General features: G+C 38.9%; 3 protein-coding genes across 3 annotated transcripts; all 3 read left to right on the top strand.

Moving 5' to 3' along the window:
* Positions 1 to 1,439: 1,439 nt before the first annotated feature.
* slc18a3a (solute carrier family 18 member 3a) lies at positions 1,440 to 4,250 on the top strand. The gene has a single exon (XM_026942611.3). It carries the CDS (start codon positions 1,959 to 1,961, stop codon positions 3,477 to 3,479), a length of 1,521 nt encoding a protein of 506 aa, XP_026798412.2. The 5' UTR covers positions 1,440 to 1,958; the 3' UTR covers positions 3,480 to 4,250.
* A 487-nt stretch (positions 4,251 to 4,737) lies between these two features.
* On the top strand, positions 4,738 to 16,567 carry chata (choline O-acetyltransferase a). The gene is made up of 15 exons (XM_026942590.3): positions 4,738 to 5,162; positions 5,314 to 5,481; positions 5,877 to 6,068; positions 6,238 to 6,356; positions 8,297 to 8,350; positions 8,451 to 8,631; positions 9,054 to 9,231; positions 9,610 to 9,779; positions 9,865 to 9,965; positions 11,098 to 11,226; positions 11,372 to 11,494; positions 11,584 to 11,725; positions 12,567 to 12,629; positions 12,751 to 12,888; positions 13,101 to 16,567. Exons 2-15 carry the CDS (start codon positions 5,434 to 5,436, stop codon positions 13,368 to 13,370), a joined length of 1,908 nt encoding a protein of 635 aa, XP_026798391.3. The 5' UTR covers positions 4,738 to 5,162; positions 5,314 to 5,433; the 3' UTR covers positions 13,371 to 16,567.
* A 314-nt stretch (positions 16,568 to 16,881) lies between these two features.
* On the top strand, positions 16,882 to 19,277 carry c3h10orf53 (chromosome 3 C10orf53 homolog). The gene is made up of 3 exons (XM_026942915.3): positions 16,882 to 17,145; positions 17,328 to 17,447; positions 19,164 to 19,277. The coding sequence occupies exons 1-3, from the start codon at positions 17,058 to 17,060 to the stop codon at positions 19,241 to 19,243; spliced, it is 288 nt and encodes a 95-aa protein (XP_026798716.3). The 5' UTR covers positions 16,882 to 17,057; the 3' UTR covers positions 19,244 to 19,277.
* Positions 19,278 to 19,542: the final 265 nt, after the last annotated feature.

The raw sequence follows: 19,542 nt of genomic DNA, 5'->3' as shown, positions 1-19,542 counted from the left end.
TCTGCAGATCTGTCATATTTCCCAAGTGCTGTTTAATCTTACATTTGTAATGCCAAAGATAAATGCTGCCATTTCATACATTATACCCACACGTAGTTCCCCTCTTTTAATGGGAGATGTATTTAGGCTGTGAGGTTAAAATATTGTGTTTTCTAATATGCAAGAATAATGAACGGTTACACCACGACAGTGAGTAAAAGGATTTCTGAACTGGGCTTTCTGCCTATAAGCGCTGTACTTCTCAAAAACCTCTAGATGACACTATTGTCTTTCTAAAGAGGAGATGGACTATAACTTGTTTTAACACGAGATGGCGCCAAACCCCAAAGTGTAATTATATATGTTCCATTTTCAATAAGATTAATGCATTAACTTTGTGAAGTGTGTTCTAAGGGCATTTTCGGTTGCACTGTCACTGCATTAATCTGCTGAAACAGCATTGTGTCACTGTGTAAATGGGTAAGCTGGTTAGGGTTAGAGGTCCAGTGGGTTAGCTGAAAAACCTACAGGAGGTTGTAGCTGTCCACTTCCCTGTGGTGCTGAAATTCAGCGGCAGCCTTAACCGAGAAAACTACACACATAAAGATGAATATTTACTTAAATTCGCCAGCCTAATACTCAGATCTCTCTTTAGATATCTCACTATCAAGAATACTCCTGTTTGCACACTGCGAAGAATGTTAATGACCCACTGGTTTTCTACTTAACATCTGAAAGTAGTCTCGCATATTTTAGGGTTAGACTTTTTAAAGCATGTCAGCCTGGAATAGGTCAGTTCTCCCCCTTGCATAAATAAAAGCCATGACTGAATTGTACAGTTACATAATTATTCAAAGTGTACAACATCACAGGCAGCAGAAATAAAATGTTTTTTACCAGAGACCAGCAGTGTTCAGCTGCATAAGACAGGGGTCATTTAATTTCGCTCTTGGCTACTTACAGCTGTTTATCATAACCAATATGAGAAGAGACTCTCTGTTTGCAGTGACAGTTGATTTTTTTTTTTAAATTAATGTACACATTCGTTTTGTAGCCTTATTAAAGTGCCCTTCAATAATTAGACTAGTAAATAGGTAACTCAGAAATAAGCAAAGCAATATGCCTACTGTAATGTGATTTACTGGGCAATTAGCAAAGTGAAAGAATGACACAATCCCTAATTAAAGAAATGAAAAGTCATTTCTTTTAGTGTGTATTAAAGTTCATTACACTTACGCTACAGTTCTACAGTAAGTAATAGAAGAAATATTTAATGTTTAGTGGTGTATCATAGTTTTCAAAAACATTAATCACTGGTGTTCCTAGTTCCTAGTGTTTTTTAATGCACGTTAATTTGCAGATGAATCGCATTTATTTGCAGGGCGTGGCTTTAATATGCTGTTGCGTTAAATAAGCTTAATAAATGGGGCTGATTGGGGAACCACTGGGGGGCAAGCAAGAAGTGCGTCACATCCCTGGGAAAAAAAAGGGTTGAATGGAATTGGCAAGCACACATGCGAGTGTCTGAGCTGAGCCGGGGTGATGGCATGCCTCACAGCGCTGTAGCTGCACAGTCTCCATCTATTCATGTGAAAGCTCGCACCATTTCGGCTTTGCGCGCCCACGGTCTCCAAAAAAGACAACTTCTCACACCATGGAACACGATCGGGTGAATTTCTAAACTGATCGCAAGTGTCTGAGTTCTCTTCATCACCTTAAATGACGGTTCGAGTTACAATGAAACTTTGGGCGCCGACGAAAAAACGCGTTCAGCTCAGCAGAGGAGAAAAGCGAGCGCAATGAAGGAGCGCAGCGGGAGGAGGTAAAGCAGGAAAAAGTTCATTAACTAATGATTAGCGGCTTGAGAGTTTATTAGAAGCACGAAGGCAGATTCCACTCCGTGAAAAACATCGCACAGTGCGGGAAAGCGCTCATAGCCTGTTGTTTGCGTTGAAATAAGAAAAAAAAAAGTGTGAATAATGGCTGAAGAGGGATCTGGTGGCTTTGCGCAGTCTGCCGCCGTTAAACTCTCAGAGATGGGCGAAAAAACTAAACAGCTAGGCACTGCTATCCAAGATCCTGATCGACAGCGGAGGATTATTCTAGTAATCGTCTGTGTGGCACTTTTGTTAGATAATATGCTGTACATGGTGATCGTGCCAATCGTTCCATATTATTTAGCCAGCCTAGAAAGTGAATCAACCAACTCGTCCAACAGCACAGAAAACTTCGACGTGCAGATTGGTGTCCTATTTGCATCCAAAGCCATTTTGCAACTCCTCGTAAATCCTCTGACGGGCACCTTCATAGACCGCGTTGGATACGACATACCACTTTTAATAGGACTTTCCATCATGTTTGTCTCCACGTGCATTTTTGCCTTGGCTGAAAACTACGCGACTCTTTTCGTGGCGCGGAGTCTGCAGGGTCTCGGCTCGGCTTTCGCAGACACGTCAGGTATCGCTATGATAGCAGACAAATACACGGAGGAGGCCGAGAGGAGTCGAGCCCTGGGCATCGCCTTGGCGTTTATCTCGTTCGGCAGCCTGGCGGCGCCCCCTTTCGGCGGGGTGCTTTGCGAGTTCGCAGGGAAGTGCGTCCCCTTCCTCGCCCTCGCCTGTGTCTGTCTAGCCGACGGTATTTTGTGCATGACTGTCCTCAAGCCATTCTCCAGCAGGACCAGGGAAAACATGCCAGTTGGCACACCCATTTACAAACTTATGATTGATCCATATATAGCAGTGGTGGCAGGTGCACTGACCACGTGTAACATCCCCCTTGCGTTTCTGGAGCCCACCATCGCGAACTGGATGGAGGAGACCATGGACGCGTCCCAGTGGCAGATCGGACTTACCTGGTTGCCAGCTTTTTTCCCCCATATTTTAGGTGTCTACATTACTGTAAAACTGGCAGCGCGACACCCACACTTACAATGGTTTTATGGCGCTCTTGGCATGGTTATAATAGGTGCCAGCTCCTGCACTGTGCCAGCATGCAAAAACTTTGAGCAACTTATAATCCCCTTATGTGGCATCTGCTTTGGCATTGCGCTGGTGGACACCGCGCTGTTGCCCACACTTGCGTTTCTGGTTGATGTGCGTCATGTCTCTGTGTATGGCAGTGTCTACGCCATTGCCGACATCTCCTACTGCGTCGCCTATGCTCTGGGTCCAGTTGTGGCTGGAAAGATAGTGCACGACCTCGGTTTTGTGCAGCTCAACCTGGGCATGGGCCTCGCCAACGTGCTTTACGCACCAGCGCTGCTCCTGCTGCGCAACGTGTGCCTCATGAAGCCGTCTCACTCCGAGAGAAACATGCTGCTGGAGGAAGGGGCCACAGGCCTCTACGACACCATCAGACTAGAAGAGTGCCAAGCCAAGAAAAAGAAGCAGGGCTACAGCACAACGGACAACTATCTGCCTGTGGACGATAACGGCATATTTGCTGGAAACTCCAGATCATACTCTCAAGAGGAAACATCTGAACCCGAATATGCATAAAATACACACTCCTAATCAGTGCTGCATCAATTTCCTGGACACACATTAAAACACACAATTTAACCCCAAAGTAGGCTTTACCTCTGTCTGGAAAAACCAGCCTTATATATGTAGTCTAGCCATAGAATTGCGTAGAAATTCTTTCACACTGGTGCAAAATGTGCACAAAAAAAAGAAAAGAAAGAAACTATACGCCGAATACGCTGTGTAACTCTAAATGTTTGATCAAGAATGAACTGCTCCACGTGTTCTTTTAAAGAATCAGACTACAGGTTATCAGCATATTTCTGACCATTTCCTTCTATCTATCTTTAAAAGTAGCATAGTGTATTATTTTTCCTTTGATCAAATGCATCAGAATTATATCACTGTATTAAATGCGTTCAGGGATATAAATAAACGCACACGTGAAAAATGTGCATCATTACTCAAGACAGGCTTAAGTTCTTGTTGTTTTGCCAGGTCTGTGCTGCTCTAACTAATATGCAATGTCACATAACAGTTTGATGGATTAAATGATGGATCTAATGTGTAGCCTATCCTGCGTCTCCACCGTCTCTATGTAGTCTCTTAACATTGTGAGAGTGTATTTCTGGAATGCGTCAATGTATATTATGAACCCAAAATGTACATAATGTGTATATCAAGTGTACATAATTAAAATAATATATTGGGAGCAGCATTTTCTCTTTCTGGGTTTTTTTTCGCTTTGTGCGCGCATGCGTGCTTTTCCTATTTATTATTTACTTACCAATTATTTCTGTGCGGAAAACTGTCTCCAGTGATAAGTGTTAAAGTCGGAATTATTAAATAAAGTTAAATAACTTAAGAAAGTTTTGTTAAGCATGCTGTCCTTTAAAAGAAAAGAACCGGGACCGCTGATGGGTTTTCCAACACACACACACACACACACACACACACACACACAGTTAATACATTCATTAATACAAGTTTATACAGCACAAATTATAATGCGATTAATAATGTGGTTTATTCTGTACCTATTAATTGACACTGAAATAAAGAAAAGTAAGTAAATAAGTGCTGATATTCCCTACTAAGCAACTAGGAACACATCCAACATTGTCAAGATTATTACCAGATATAGTCTGATGAACAGTGAGGAAAGAAATCATAATATTTTTTTCAGTAATTAATATAAAGTTTAAGCCGTTCACTTCCTGAGTGCTGACTCAGAGAGATGATCCTAAACGCAATAATGTATTCAGTAAAATCACTATTACATACCAAGAAATGAATTAATGAATTAATTGCGTTAATTGCTGGGAGCACTATATCCCTCTTTGAGACATCTCAAAGCCAAGTCGTTTATAATATGAATGGAAAATACAGAAAAAAATGGCCTCAAGCAGCCAACTACATACATACTGCATAATGAGTAAAAGAGTGTATGTGGTATTATTCTGACACAGCAGGTACAGTGCGCGGGTTCGGACGCACACGCAGATGCCCAATATTGCACTTGACGCATGAAGGTTGGTGGGAGGAGCTTCGAGCATATTTCCCGAGCGGACTGTGGAACTCCAATGCATGTAGCGCAAACAGGGTTCAGAAGACACGACAGAGGAACAGCTCTTTTCCTCTCTAGGAAAAGGACGTCTGCGGGAAAATGAATTTGGATAAAGTTTTTAAGGCTTTCCAAGACACGACAGCGCAGTTCTGGTAAGTACAGTACAGAGCACTGAAAAACTTTATTGTATTTTAGGTTCATTTTACATCTATTCAGCTCTAGTCCACTGTGCAGTAACGCTTCAGGGAGGTTTCTTTACCAAGTATAGGCTACTAATATGGCTATATATGCTTTAATCAAAAGAAAAATGTACAGCCTGGAAAACCCTTTCACTGATAATCCTCGGGGCTTCATTTCTTCCTGAGGGCAAAGAGGGAAAGTGTGACATTTCCTCTGGTCTGACTGAGCTCTGGAACTTTGAGCATGCCGGTTTTGGAGAGGAAGCCATCAAGGGACCAAGGGGATCACAGTGTAAAGTGTATTTTTATTACTATCTAATAGTAATTATTTGAATATAAATAGTGCTGGACTTTGTGCAACCTTAATGTGCAACTTAAAATATTTCATTTGAACTAGCATTCAGAGCATGCATTACAAAACTGATGGTGTTTTAAAAATCCTTAAGCGGATCTGACAGAACTGTACTTTTAACTGGAATACCAGAAGAATTCAGTTATTTGAGCATTCCATCAAACATGTCATTTGTAAATCAGTGACAAAATGCCCTAAATCAATCATTTAAATGATCCTGAATGAATGAAAAGATATACATAGGTTGCATATTTTCTCTGATGTCTTGAAAAATATAAATGAGTAATTCTGTTCTCTCACTAACACTCTGTCTCTAATCTCATTATCTCATTCAGGGCCTCCCTAAGTTGCCTGTCCCAGCATTACAGCAAACATTAGATATGTATTTAAAATGCATGAGACATCTGATCCCTGAAGAGCAGTTCAGAAGGACCAAGGCGATTATTGAGAAGTTTGGAGCTCCTGGTGGGGTGGGAGAGAGACTTCAGAGAAAACTACTGCAAAGAAGAGAGGTTAAAGCTAACTGGGTAAATTTCTGGAGAAATGTACTTCATTTTTCTTCAGTGAAATATTATATGCTATATTTTGAAAAAAGTGTAACTGGGTATTATCTCATTAAAGTACAGATACTGTGCAGATATAGATTTTGTAAACTCTTTGTAATTACAAAAGTATAAATATATTTTTCTTTCTCAGGTATATGACTACTGGGTTGAAGATATGTATTTGAATAACAGATTAGCACTACCTGTTAACTCCAGCCCTGCTATGGTCTTCCCAAAGCAGAACTTCAGGACTCCAGGTGATGTACTCAGGTATGGAACATCCAGATCTTGTTATCCCTATTTTATTTTTTTTTAAATCTAACACTAAACACCTACAGTGTTTTGTACATACATTCCCCTCTGAAAGTATTGGAACGGCAAGGCAGATTCTTTTTTTTTTTTTCTTGCTATACACTGAAGACATTTGGGTTTGAGATCAGATCCTTTCTTTCTCCACACTTTGTTCTTTCTATCACTTTGGTAGAAGTTCATCTTGGTTCCAGAACTTTTGTGGCTCATCTCTGTATTTCTTTGCTAATTCCAATCTGGCCATTTGATTCTTACTGCTGATGAGTGGTTTGTATCTTACGGTATGGCCTCTATATTTCTCCTCTCAAAGTCTTTGTCGAAATGTGGATTGTGATACCTTCACCCCTGCCCTGTAGAGATTGTTGGTGATGTCACTGACTGTTGTTTTTGGGTTTTTCTTCACAGCTCTCCCAATGTTTCTATCATCAACTGCTGTTGTTTTCCTTGGCTGACCTGTTCAATGCCTGGCTGTTAGTATACCAGTGGATTCTTTCTTTTTCAGGACATTCCAAATCATTGTATTGGCTATGCCCAGTGCTTGTGCAATGGCTCTGATTGATTTTCCCAGTTTCAAAATGGCTTGCTCTTCTCCCATAGACAGCTCTCTGGTCTTCATGTTGGTTAATTCTTTTTTAACACCAAATGCAATCATCACAGGTGAAGCTCAGGCCTCAAACCAAGAGTAGACAGTCAGAGCTATTAATTGTTTAAACAATCAAACTACCAGGGCACACCAGGGCAACAAGAAACACCTGTCAGTCACCTGTTCCTATATTTTTGATAACTTGAAAAGGGTTTAACATCTTTTGTTTAAAATCTAGATGTTAATATCAGGAAATTAAAGCTGAAATTCTGATCTATCATCTCATATCTTTTGATCTAATACCCAACTGACTTCACTATAAAGAAAAACTAAATAACTGACCTTGCCATTCCAGTACTTTCGGAGGGGACTGTGTTTATTTTTGACACTCAAGTAATCATTCAGAGAAATAAAGAACTGAAGTATGTGTGTAGAAGACTTTAGCAACATCATAAGAAGTGGGCAATCTTGTCAAGTATATAAACTGCATCTTCCCGCTATCTGAATTGGTAGCCCTAGTGTCATAGAGTATATATAGGTTCCTTATAATAATCAATATATGCAGATTACGTATCTTAGTGTGATAAGCAAATAAATCAACAATATGCCCATGTCTTAATTTGCCTGGAGTTGTTTAACAAGCTTACCATCATAATCTAGATGTCTGCATCATTAGCAAAACTGATTATGTCTATTCGGATTGATCTGCAACAAGAACATAATTTTATAAAGATAAAAAGATGAGTTGTTTTAACCTAAATTGGCATTTAAAAATCATTAAAAAATTTACTTCACAATAAGCCATTTAAAAAGTCTGCTTCTTTTTCACAAAATTAGACCAAAGAGAAAAGTAAATATGGAGCTGTTCAAATAAATTAAACTAGTATATTAGTATATTGTACAGTATATTAGCTTATACCTACATATACTATTAATAGCAAGCCTCATATTTACTGTGTTGCTTTCAGTTTTGCAAAGGTTTGGGAAGAAGATGTGGATTTCTTATATCATGGCAACTTTTTGATATAAAATCCAACATAAGAACAAATTTATAATACTTCCTGCTTTAGGAAATCAGGTCTGCATATCATAACAGCTCATGTTATGTTACATAAAATGGGCATTAAATTAACCCACAATTATGTGACATTTGATTAAAGCCTCACTCACGAAACGTCTGCTAACACTTGCAAACTCCAAAACCCATAATCAAAACTTGTTTTCTTGCTGCACAAAGATAATCTATTCTCATATACTGTATACTGTTTTTAAATTTGTATTAAATTGTATTTTTTACCCTTTCGTTTCTCTTCAACAGATTTGCAGCTCATCTAATTTCAGGTGTATTAGAATACAAGGGTCTGATTGATGGGTAGGTCTTGCCAATAGTAGAACTTGGGTAACAGGCCTGTACATGCACTAGAAGTTCCCTAGTGCTCTTTGAAATAATATGCTTTGGTTATAATTTGCAGACATGCCCTACCAGTGGACTTTGCCCGCGGCCAATTAGCTGGCACGCCACTGTGTATGGAGCAGTACTACAGGCTCTTCAACTCCTACCGCCTACCCGGGCCAAAGACAGACACCCTGGTGGCGCAGAAGAGCTGTGTAATGCCAGAACCAGAGCATATCATAGTGGCCTGTAAAAACCAGGTAGGACCCCCAGTGCAGATGCATAAGGGAATCAGGCTCTGTTTGATGATTCACTTATTTGTTACACATAATTAGATCTGATCTGGCACAGAGGCAAGGCGTCTAAATGAGACCATAACAAAGGTGATGGACAACTCTCTTGGGCAGTTTTTTTTCTGTTCTACAACATAATTAATAAGTAAGGCCCTCTAACAGGTGCTCACTATTGACTTAATGAGGATTGTTGTTAATCATCTTTATGCTTGAGCTGTTTTTAATTATGTACAAGACAATCCATTTTAATGTCATAAAAGTTACAGTCACTCATTAGGCAGCTGTTCTTCCACTCAAAATGGCTGTTATTGTATAGTGTTATGTACAGTCTATGGCCAGGCTATAAATTAATAAAATAATAATGTAAATTTATGACGTTATTTCCCTAGTTTTTTGTTCTTGATGTGGTCATCAACTTCCGGAGGCTCAATGAGAAAGATCTGTTCACTCAGCTGCAGAAGATAATGAAGATGGCTGAGAGCAAGGAGGAAAACTTCCCTCCTATTGGACTGCTCACCTCAGATGGGCGGACCGAGTGGGCAGAAGCTCGTAGTGCTCTCATTAAAGGTCAGATGCCATTTGAGGTTGAATGTATCTTGCAGTCCAACATTTTGAGATCAGGAATTTTCCCATGAAAATATAGTGAGAATTTCGAATAAAACAGAAATATGAATATAAATGATTTGGATTAGAGCTGACATCAAAGAAAACTTCCCAATTACTTGTTCAAATGAACATTGCCACATTGTGTATTTTTTCAGGATGACAGGCCTAGACTTGGATTTGTTTACCTATGCAATTAATTGGAGCAATGAGTGAACACTAAAAGAAAACCTGCTTTAATTGGAAAACATAATCATGCTATTCCAAATTTACCAAAAATTCCAAATTTACCACAAGGTCACTTAGATACCGAAGTCTGCTGAATAAACGCATCTGCTGCAGATTCTACCAACAGGGACTCTCTGGATATGATTGAGCGTTGCCTGTGTTTGGTGTGCTTGGATGAACCATGTGGCATGGATCTGAGTGACACAAACCGAGCCATGATGATGCTCCATGGAAGAGGGGAGGACAAGAATGGAGGAAACCGCTGGTATGACAAGCCCATGCAGGTAAAGCATCAACATTAAATTTTGCCCAACTACATGTAATAATTTAAAGTTTGGTTTACATCTGCAGTTAATCGGTGAATCTCAGTTTATAGTAGGTGCAGACGGGTGCTGTGGTGTTGTTTGCGAACATTCAGCCTTTGAGGGAATCGTGCTGGTCCAGTGCACAGAATATTTACTGAAGTACATGTAAGTTATTTATTTTATTTAAATTTACCATCATCCATTCTTCGTTATATGAATGAAAAACAATGCATGACAATAGCAATGCATTTAGGATTTTGAGGCATCCAAATTATGACAAGCAGATAGAAAATTATATATTTTATATACTTTAAAATCTTTTAAATCTGTTTTATATCTTGCTTATTCAATACAGCTCACATATTATACATACATTCTCATACAACTCATTGTCAGTGACTACACACTAAGCTTTTATTGTCTCCTTAACCTATACTCTCATACATAGGTTCCCGTTTGAGTACCCCTGTCTATGTATTACTTCTGTTTGTATTCTAATACACTATATGGCCAAAAGTTTATTGACATCTGACCATCACACCAATATGTGTGATTACTGAGTCAGCAGAATAGTTTGGATATTTGCACTTATTTACCAATCTATGTCTGAGCAGGTTTTTAAGGTTGCTAGATTTTTGTTGTTGTTGTTGCATCTAACCCACTTATGCAGTGTCCCCTACATATATTGATTTGTGCCTATAGTCAGGGTTGCCTGCTTATCAAAATATTTGAGTTTATATAGAATTATAAAATATGCACAAAACCTGCCATTAAGATTTATGAATATATTAGACAAAATGACTGTATCTACACTATATATGGCCGAAGGTATGTGGCCACCTGACCATATGTGATTGTTGAACATCATATTCCAGATTTAGTTCCTCTTTGCTGTTATATTAACCTTCAGTCTTATGGGAAGGCTTTTCACTAGATTTTGGAGTGTGGCTGTGGGGATTTGTGCTCATTCAGCCACAAGCACATTAGTGAAGTCAGACACCGATGTCTGGTGAGAAGGCCTGGGACGTAGACAGCATTCCAGTTTATCCCAAAAGTGTTCAGTGGGGTTGAGGTCAGGGTTCTGTGCAGGCCACTCAAGTTCTTCCAATCCAACTTTGCTAAACCATGTCTTCATGGACCTCACTTTGGGCACAGGGGCATTGTCATGCTAGCCGTGTAATTAACTCGTAATTTGGAGAGTTTGGAATTGAGAGCCAGACATTGCTAAATTCTGAATTATGTTTACCTCTAGCGTAATGGAGAAGTCTATACTTGGGTATGTTTGGATTACTTTTAGGAGAGGCAGCCCTTCAAAGTTGGTGCGAGCAGCAAGTGTGAGTGAGTTGCCATCTCCAAGGCACCTGCACTGGAAATGTTCTCCAGAAATCCAAAAATTCCTCAGCTCTTCAGCAGACAAATTACAGCGGCAAGCCAACATTACACTTATTTTTCCTAAGTAATATACTGTGTATGTTTGTGTGTGTGTGTGTGTGTGTGGGGGGGGGGGGGGGGGGGGGGGGACTCCTTTCTAAATAAAACTTGCTGTACTTAACTCAAAGCATCCTATTTAGGCTTGTCAAAAATCTAGACATGAATGTCCACAAGTTCAGCAGTTATGGTAAAGAGTTCATCAAGAAACAAAAAATGAGTCCTGACGCTTACATACAAGTGGCTCTGCAGTTTGCATTTTACAGGTCAGTTTCCTGTTTCCTACCTCACAATACATGGATAATATTCAACACAACAAGACACTTCATAGCAAACATATCTACCCTTTGCCCAGATGTCATGGAAGACCTGTGCCAACCTATGAGAGTGCATCAATCCGCCGCTTCCAGCAGGGTCGAGTGGAAAACATTCGCTCTTCTACCGCTGAGGCCTTGGAATTTGTGAAAGCCATGACTGATAAAAAGTCCAGTCTGATGGTAGGTGATTAGGCCTGATACTATTAAAGGAGCTGATCAAGATTACTTAAGTTGATTGTGTTTTATCATTGGATTCCACAATCATAAGTTTCCATACAAATTTCAGATTTCTCACAGAGGTTAGTCTCTGTTAGTTGACATAATCATGTATCTGCATTATCATATTTTAATCCTTATTCTCAGTCAAAGGATCAGTAATATTTAGATTGTAACTTAAAGTTGTAACAGCATGCACTAAAATGTGTTGTAGATGATAATATTTAGTACATTTTTAGTTTTTCCTATAGTATATTATTTATTTTCCAGCTACCTTTTTATAGATGCTGGAGGTTAGATTTTAAAATTTGATCCTCTTTGGTAAAAAATATGTTATTGTGAAGTGAACTGCCTAAATAGTAAGGACACCAGTGGTGTACTCATGTACTGTTGCCATTATCGTATTACAGAAGAGTTAGAAAAATAAAAACTTTAATGTATCCATTAACATGACAGTGACGTTTGCTGAGTATTATGTAAAAGAGCAAAACATCTTACTTTCAACATGAGCTTGTCTTTTAACTACCATTTGCCAGTTAGCTCTGCCCTGATAGCTCTGCCCCTGATAGTCCCTGATTCAATAATCCTCTGCACTTTAGCTTTAAATTTACTATTAGTGTTTGTCTAAACAAAAATTGAATTTACTTACATATTTGGTGTTAACAAATGTCTCTGTGTGCCTTTTTACACTACACTGTATGTATATCCTGTATAAAATTGTCAACAGAAAAGATAATTGTTAAACCTCATTCATTATTTATTAACATCATTTACATCATGTCACTATATTTTTTTCTTTATGTAGGATGCTGAGAAGATGGAGAAGTTATGTGATGCTATTAAGGCCCAAACCAATTATACAATACTGGTAATTAAAACTGAGGATGCTGATCAACTTCCCATCTTAATGCAATCAGAGTATATCCTATCATGATGTAGTTATGCCTCAGTATAGTTCTCTTATTCATACAAACTGTTTACTTGTCCAGGCTATTACAGGGATGGCAATAGACAATCACTTACTTGGACTGCGAGAAATCTCTAAGGAGCTCAACCTGGAGAAGCCAGAGATTTTCACAGATGAGACCTACATCATCAGCAACCAATTCATCCTCTCCACAAGTCAGGTACATTAAATGCTAACTACAGGGAATAAATAAGAAAGGGACATTTACTCTCCATAAATTATGTCATTTTAAATCAACAGCTGAGAAACCTATCCAAAAGTTGTATTCAAATAATTCCACAGAGCTTAATGAGGTATCCACAATGAACTATTACACCAAATGATAACTAGACAACTCTAGACACATGGTAACAGTGTGATCTCTGCACTCAGGTTCCTACGACTGTGGAGATGTTTTGCTGCTATGGCCCCGTGGTCCCTAATGGCTATGGAGCCTGCTACAATCCCCAGTCGGACCACATCATTTTCTGTGTGTCCAGTTTCTGTGACAGCCCCGAGACCTCTTCAGACATGTTTGTGAAAGCTCTGGTGGAGTGCCTGGGGGAGATGCAGGATCTGTGTAACACTCAAGCCAAGCATTATAACACCAGAGACAGGACTGAAGAGGCCAATGAAGCTGTGAGGGATAGAGGAAAGTCATAATATACACGCTTATAAATGGGTCCTTCAAGGATTCTTTAAGGGTTCATTGGATAATTAAGGGTTTTTAGCTTCTGAAAAGAATTCTACTTGGAACCCTTTCTGGCAGGGAAACACACTGTTGTAGGGGCCATAGAGGACCTTTAAGTGTTCTCCCTGAAGGAAGAACCCATAGGAGTGTATCTGAGAAGTAAATGCCCACCAGGGGTTTCCATCCGAATTATTAACTTTTATTCTACCATAAGATGAGTAGTGTAATTTAGCTATTGTGTCCAAAACTCCAAAGACTAATATACTATTATTATGCGGTAGATAAAATATTAATGTGTGTGTAACATAATACAAAAGATTTTTGTGGTGCCAAAAAACAAGCTGTGAGTTTTGTACTACTACAAAGACTAGATAAAAAGACTAAACAAGAATTCCAGATTGTTAGAAAGTATTTACCCTAACATCAGCGGATTGCAAGGTCAAATCCTGATGATGCCAGGATGTTGTTTGGGAGTCCAAGAAAACAAACTTGGCCATGCTATCGGGGTGAGAGGGATGGCATTTCTCTCTCTCCTCTGTCAATCAGAGTGACACTAACCAATGGTAGGTGTCTGTGAGGTCATTGTGTGTGGAAGAGAGTAGATAACGCTTTCCTCCCAGCTTTACTGTGATGTAGCACAAGCAGCAGTTTGAAAAGATGCAGTTGGCGGTCTTCATGTATGTCAGAGGAAGCACACGCTAGCCTTCACCCTCTACAGTTGGTCCATGTTGTGTGATAAAGGAGAGCTGGCTAGTGAGTGAGAATTGGCAAGTGCCCAAATTGGAGGAAAATGAACAGAGGCTTTAATACAGATTGTATAAACTAAAATTGAATTATACTGTATGTACTAGTGATGGGACCATATCAAGAATCTGTTGTTTTCATGGTGTTTATACATTAAATTACATGACCCTACTATATAAGTGCTGCCATTAAAATATTTGGTTAGGTGAAAATGTAAGAGAAGATTTGTTTGTTGTGTTTAAGAAAATGAGTTGCACTATATGGCCAAAGGTTTGTGGACACCTGAGCATCACACCCTTGCGCTTTTTGAACATCCTATTTCAGAATTAGTCCCCCTTTGTTATTGTAATTACCTCCACTCTTCTGGGAAAGCTTTCCATTAGATTTTGGAGTGTGACTGTAGGGATTTGTCCATTCAGCCAAAAGAACATTAGTGAGGTCAGGCAATCATGTTGGGCGTGGAGGCCTGGGGCGCAGTTGGCATTCCAGCTCATCCCAAAAGTGTTCAGTGGTGTTGAGGTCAGGGCTCTGTGCAGACCACTCGAGTTCTTCCACTTTAGCCTTGGCAAACTGTGTCTTCATGGACCTCGTTTTTTTGCACAGGAACATTGTCATGCTGGAACATTTGGTTTGATTTGGTTTCGGCTTCTTAGTTCCAGTGAAGGGAATTTGTAATGCTACAGCATACAGAGACATTCTAAACAATTGTGTGTCTCCAACTTTGTGGCAACAGGTTGGGAAGGCCGAAATGTGGGTGTGAAGGTCAGTTGTCCACATACTTTTGGCCATAAAATTTATGTTGTTTTAAAAGACTTGTAGCTTAATCTAAGGTTGCACCTTTGTGTGACTTTATTATCTATTCCAGAGTGCCATAAGAGTAAAGGTTTCAAATTTACTTGTACCTGTGCCATATTTGTATACCATCACCCCCTAAATATGTAAAGTACATGTAGTGCCCCATTCTCACAGTTACTAATGCCAGAGCTGGTCAAGGACACGCTTTCTAAAAAAAATACCTAATGATTGAAATTCTTCATATTTAATGTTGCGGTCAGCAAGTGAACATTTGTATGTAAGCATTTGTCTTTTAAGTTCGGTTCAAAGTAAATGGCAAAGCTCTGATTACACCAATGCGAAAAGCTAACTGAAAAAACTGTACTGAAACAGGACTGTCTCAACCGTGTCTCTAACCATGACAACACGAGAACAAATATCTGCATGTATTTGCAGAATAACATTTCAGTGTGTCTGTGAGTCTGTCAAATGGTATTTGTTATTGTATGAGGAATTCAATAGTTATGTTTATTTCTTACATAATGTCGAACTTCACAAATTGTGACAATATCTATAAATATATTTCCAAAATGTATCGTGTCAAAGATTGGACAAGGATGAAGTTAAACAATTATAAAGAATATTAATAAAATAGTATTATAAAATGATGACAACTATTTTTTACAGAAATAAAGTAAGATATAAGGTTAATCATATGTCCAAATATATTATTCTAAAAGTCTATGTGGAGATCTATCTAAAATGTGTTGTATCTGTATTGTTATTGAATTTGTTTACAGTTATTAATTAGCCAGTGAGAGAACATGAAATCTTGAAAAAAAAACGTAATGTTTCCAAAGTAGTATTGAGTATTTTAAGCACCTTATTTATATTGTAAACTCATTACTGGTAGTGGCTCAGTTACTAAAGACTTTTGTTATACTTGTCGAAGTGTTATTTGTGAATCACCATGTATTTAACCTGCTTTGTTTTACAAAGTACAAAGTTATTTTTATATTTTTATTTTTCATGTGAAACTTAACATTTTAACAAATGAATAAAATTATGAAGAATTAGACCTCAAAATGTGTGGAGCAGTAAGTAATCACTTTTGCACTTTGTATTTTGAGATTCTATAGCCCTAGTGAACTTTACATTAACATGTACAGCAATTGCACTTATGAAATTGGCATATACATTTATTTAAAATCACTTACAATAAGACCTAAATAGCTGATAGTGATGCATAATTGAATGTCTAACAACTGACCAGAAACAAGTCCATTATAGATGTAGGAAGAACAACGACCCCACAAATAGAAGGCTAATTTACAGGTAGAAAAATAACACACATTAATAGCAAGAATACACAAAATGTAAGGAATATAGGTTATCAGTCACCACACATACACTCAGACAGAGTGAGCTTCATCTTCATTTTTTAAAATAAATAAACCTGAGCAATTCATTTCACCATCTCCAAACCAGCAGTGAAAGTCTGGTTCTGCAGCAGTAGGATCGACAGACTGCTCACTAATTTCTCTTTGTTTTCTAACCTTGTTTTTCATATGTATTCTCACTCACTCACTTTCAGTAACTGCCTCAGTGTTGTATTTTGTCACAGGAAATCACAATCTACCATTATCACATATATTTATATTTATTTGTATTATTTTTAATACTTAGCCTATTTGACTAGTCGCATGAATGAAATGGGTTTAATTCAAACCTCTATAACTCAATAATCAGTAGGCCTATAGATAACTTATTTTGCTGAATTTAAACTGTAGTGAAACTTACCCGCAGTCTAAGGAAAGCATATGAGAATGTGTCGTTGCCTGAATCCCAAATGGCTCAGTTGGGTAGATCGTTCACGACCTAGGGTGTAGAAGCAATTATTTCATACCCTATGTAGTGCACTTATATAGGGAGCAGTGAAGACATTCAGGTTTCAGCCTTTCCCCTCTTAGCTAGTTTCTGAAGGCCGGTTGTGTCCGGTTTATGTAGTCTCGTGACAGCCTGTTGCTAGGGAAACCGCACCAGTGGCCACACAGCCAAGGCGCGCTGCTGTGAGTTCGTCAACACAGCACAGTGTGTTGGTGTTTTTGAGGTTTCGGCTCAGAAAACTGAGATTATGCCCGATGTCTTCACTGGTCACTATTCGATATGGCCCTTACGAATCGTGTGGAGTTGTTCATCACAAGACATTCCGCCTAGAAGGCCTGCAAGGTTCATTCGACTTTTGGCTAATGCGTGGTTAATGCTAGCTGCCTCTCTGGTGAAATTAACTCTGGGGAAATAAAGGTACAACACAGTGTACAACATCAGAGCTTACACTGGCAAATAAAATGGGTTTGTCTGTCTCTGTTTTGTTTTGTTTTGTTTTGGTTTTTTTTTTTTTTTCCAATTAGCGGTTCTGAGAGACTGTGGCTACGTGTGTGTTCTTGAGGAAGCACCTGACTGGAACCAGGTGGAGCTGGTGGTTCATGGAGAAAGCGTCTATCAGTGCGACATCAACAAACTGGAGTTTGGTAATAAAAACTCAGTATCAATAATGAGAAAAAAAGGAAAATCACTACAACACTACTACAGTCTGCTGCAGTGCTTTAGGAACCACATTTATGTACCTACTGTATATTTACATATAAGCAGTTCTGCAACTGGTGTAAAAGTAGACACTTATCCAAAAAAAAAACCCACACAGATACAGTCAGGTTTTAACTAGTTTTAAACTAGTTTGCTGTTCTCCCAAAGACAGCTCTCTGGTCTTCATGTTGGTTTATCCTTTTTAACAACAAATGCAGTCTTCACAGGTGAAAACCAGGTCTCAAACCAAGAATAGACATTCAGAGCTATTAATTGTTTAAACAAAAAATCTAACAGGGTACACTTGGGCAACAAGAAACACCTGTCAGTCAAATGTTACAATATTTTTGATCACTTAAAAATGGGTTGGTTCAAACAAAAGGTGCTATTTTCTAAGTTGTTTAACACATCTAGATTTAAGTATCAGGAAATCAAAGCTGAAATTCTGATCTATCATCTCATATTCATCTTTTGTTCGCAAACCCAAATGTCTTCAGCAAAAACAAAAAACCAAATTGGCCTTGCTGTTCCAATACTTTTGGAGGGGACTCATTTTGATTGATTCATTTATTCATCTTCCGTTACCACATTATCTTGGTCAGGGTCATGGTGAACCTGCAGCCTATCCCGGGAACACTAAGCATGAGGCGGGAATACACCCTAAATGAGACACCAGTCCATAAGTGGGCACCATGCACACAAACATTAACATACTCCTTTACACTTGGGGCAGTTTAGAATTGCCAGTTGCCAGTTAGTGCAGGTATGTTTTTTGGAGGTGAGAGAAAGCTAGAGAACCTAGAGGAAAAACACGATCATGCAAAACTTCATATAGACAGTAACCCAAGCTCAGGATTGAACCGGAATGCTGCACTGCCGTGGATGTTTCATTTAACTGTTCTCTAATGGGTTCATGAATCTAATCAAATTCCCACTGGCCCCCTTGTGTTGTCCCTTAGTTGTTCAATTCTGTGATCAAATCTCTTTCAATTAGCATTATGGCATTTCTTGATTATTGACTCATCAGAATTGTTTGAATATGTGCATTTATTTACTAATCTAATTATGAGAATTATGAATGAATGAATAATATGAATTATCTATATTATGGCCAAAAGTATGTGGTCACCTGACCATATGTGCTTTTTGAACATCGTATTCCAGATTTAGCCCCCCTTTGCTGTTATAGTCTTCTGGGAAGGCTTTCCCTTAGATTCTGGAGCATGGCTGTGGGGATTTGTGCTCATTCAGCCACAAGAGCATTAGAGAGGTTAGACACTGATGTCGGGTGAGAAAGGCTGCAATGTAGTCAGCATTCCAGTTTATCCCCAAGGTGTTCAGTGGAGTTGAGGTCAGGGTTCTATGCAGGCCACTCAAGTTCTCCCAATCCAACCTTGGCAGATCATGTCTGCATGGACTTCGCTTTGTGCACAGGGGCATTGTCATGCTGGAACATGTCTGGGCCCATTAGATAGAGGGAAGGGAAATCCTCTACAGCATACAAAAACATTTTAAATAGTTCTGTGCTTCCAACTTTGTGGCAACAATTTGGGGAAGACCCACATATGTGATGGTCAGGTTTCCACATACTTTTGGCCATATAGTGTATGTGGAGTTTATACTATATACTGAATGTATCTGACAAGTTCTTGTTTCACTAGGAGGTGATGGGCGGCTTGATCCACTGTGCCAAGAGGCCCTAGAAGCAGTAAGGACTGCATACCAACAACACCCAATATGATACTGGAATACTGATTAAAAAGACAAACAAATCAGTTATTTGTAATAGTAATTTAATACCATTATTGCTCACAGCTCAGACAGAGACAGGCTTATATTGTCATGTCCCTGTTAACGAAGATATATGCAAGACATTTATCTACGAATGTGTGGTTTCTATCCTTTGATTGTTGAATCATGTATTATAAGCACACTAGCCCTACTTCATAGTAATTCATAGTCCCAAAAGGACAATCCTAATTTAGGAGCAACTAAGAATATCATGGCAGCCATAAAGGATATTGCTGCTTGTCACTATGC

This window comes from Pangasianodon hypophthalmus, chromosome 3, assembly GCF_027358585.1.
Source record: "Pangasianodon hypophthalmus isolate fPanHyp1 chromosome 3, fPanHyp1.pri, whole genome shotgun sequence".
NCBI lineage: Eukaryota > Metazoa > Chordata > Actinopteri > Siluriformes > Pangasiidae > Pangasianodon > Pangasianodon hypophthalmus.
This window is presented reverse-complemented; position numbering and strand designations above follow the sequence as displayed.

Coding starts and splice junctions, on each gene's coding strand:
- chata (XM_026942590.3), top strand. CDS start 5,434: ATGCCGGTTTTGGAGAGGAAGCCATCAAGGGACCAAGGGGATCACAGT. Junction 6,357..8,296: donor ACTCCAGGTGATGTACTCAG/GTATGGAACATC, acceptor TCTCTTCAACAG/ATTTGCAGCTCATCTAATTT. Junction 11,495..11,583: donor CTGCAGTTTGCATTTTACAG/GTCAGTTTCCTG, acceptor CCCTTTGCCCAG/ATGTCATGGAAGACCTGTGC.
- c3h10orf53 (XM_026942915.3), top strand. CDS start 17,058: ATGTCTTCACTGGTCACTATTCGATATGGCCCTTACGAATCGTGTGGA. Junction 17,146..17,327: donor CCGCCTAGAAGGCCTGCAAG/GTTCATTCGACT, acceptor TTTTCCAATTAG/CGGTTCTGAGAGACTGTGGC. Junction 17,448..19,163: donor CATCAACAAACTGGAGTTTG/GTAATAAAAACT, acceptor TTGTTTCACTAG/GAGGTGATGGGCGGCTTGAT.
- slc18a3a (XM_026942611.3), top strand. CDS start 1,959: ATGGCTGAAGAGGGATCTGGTGGCTTTGCGCAGTCTGCCGCCGTTAAA.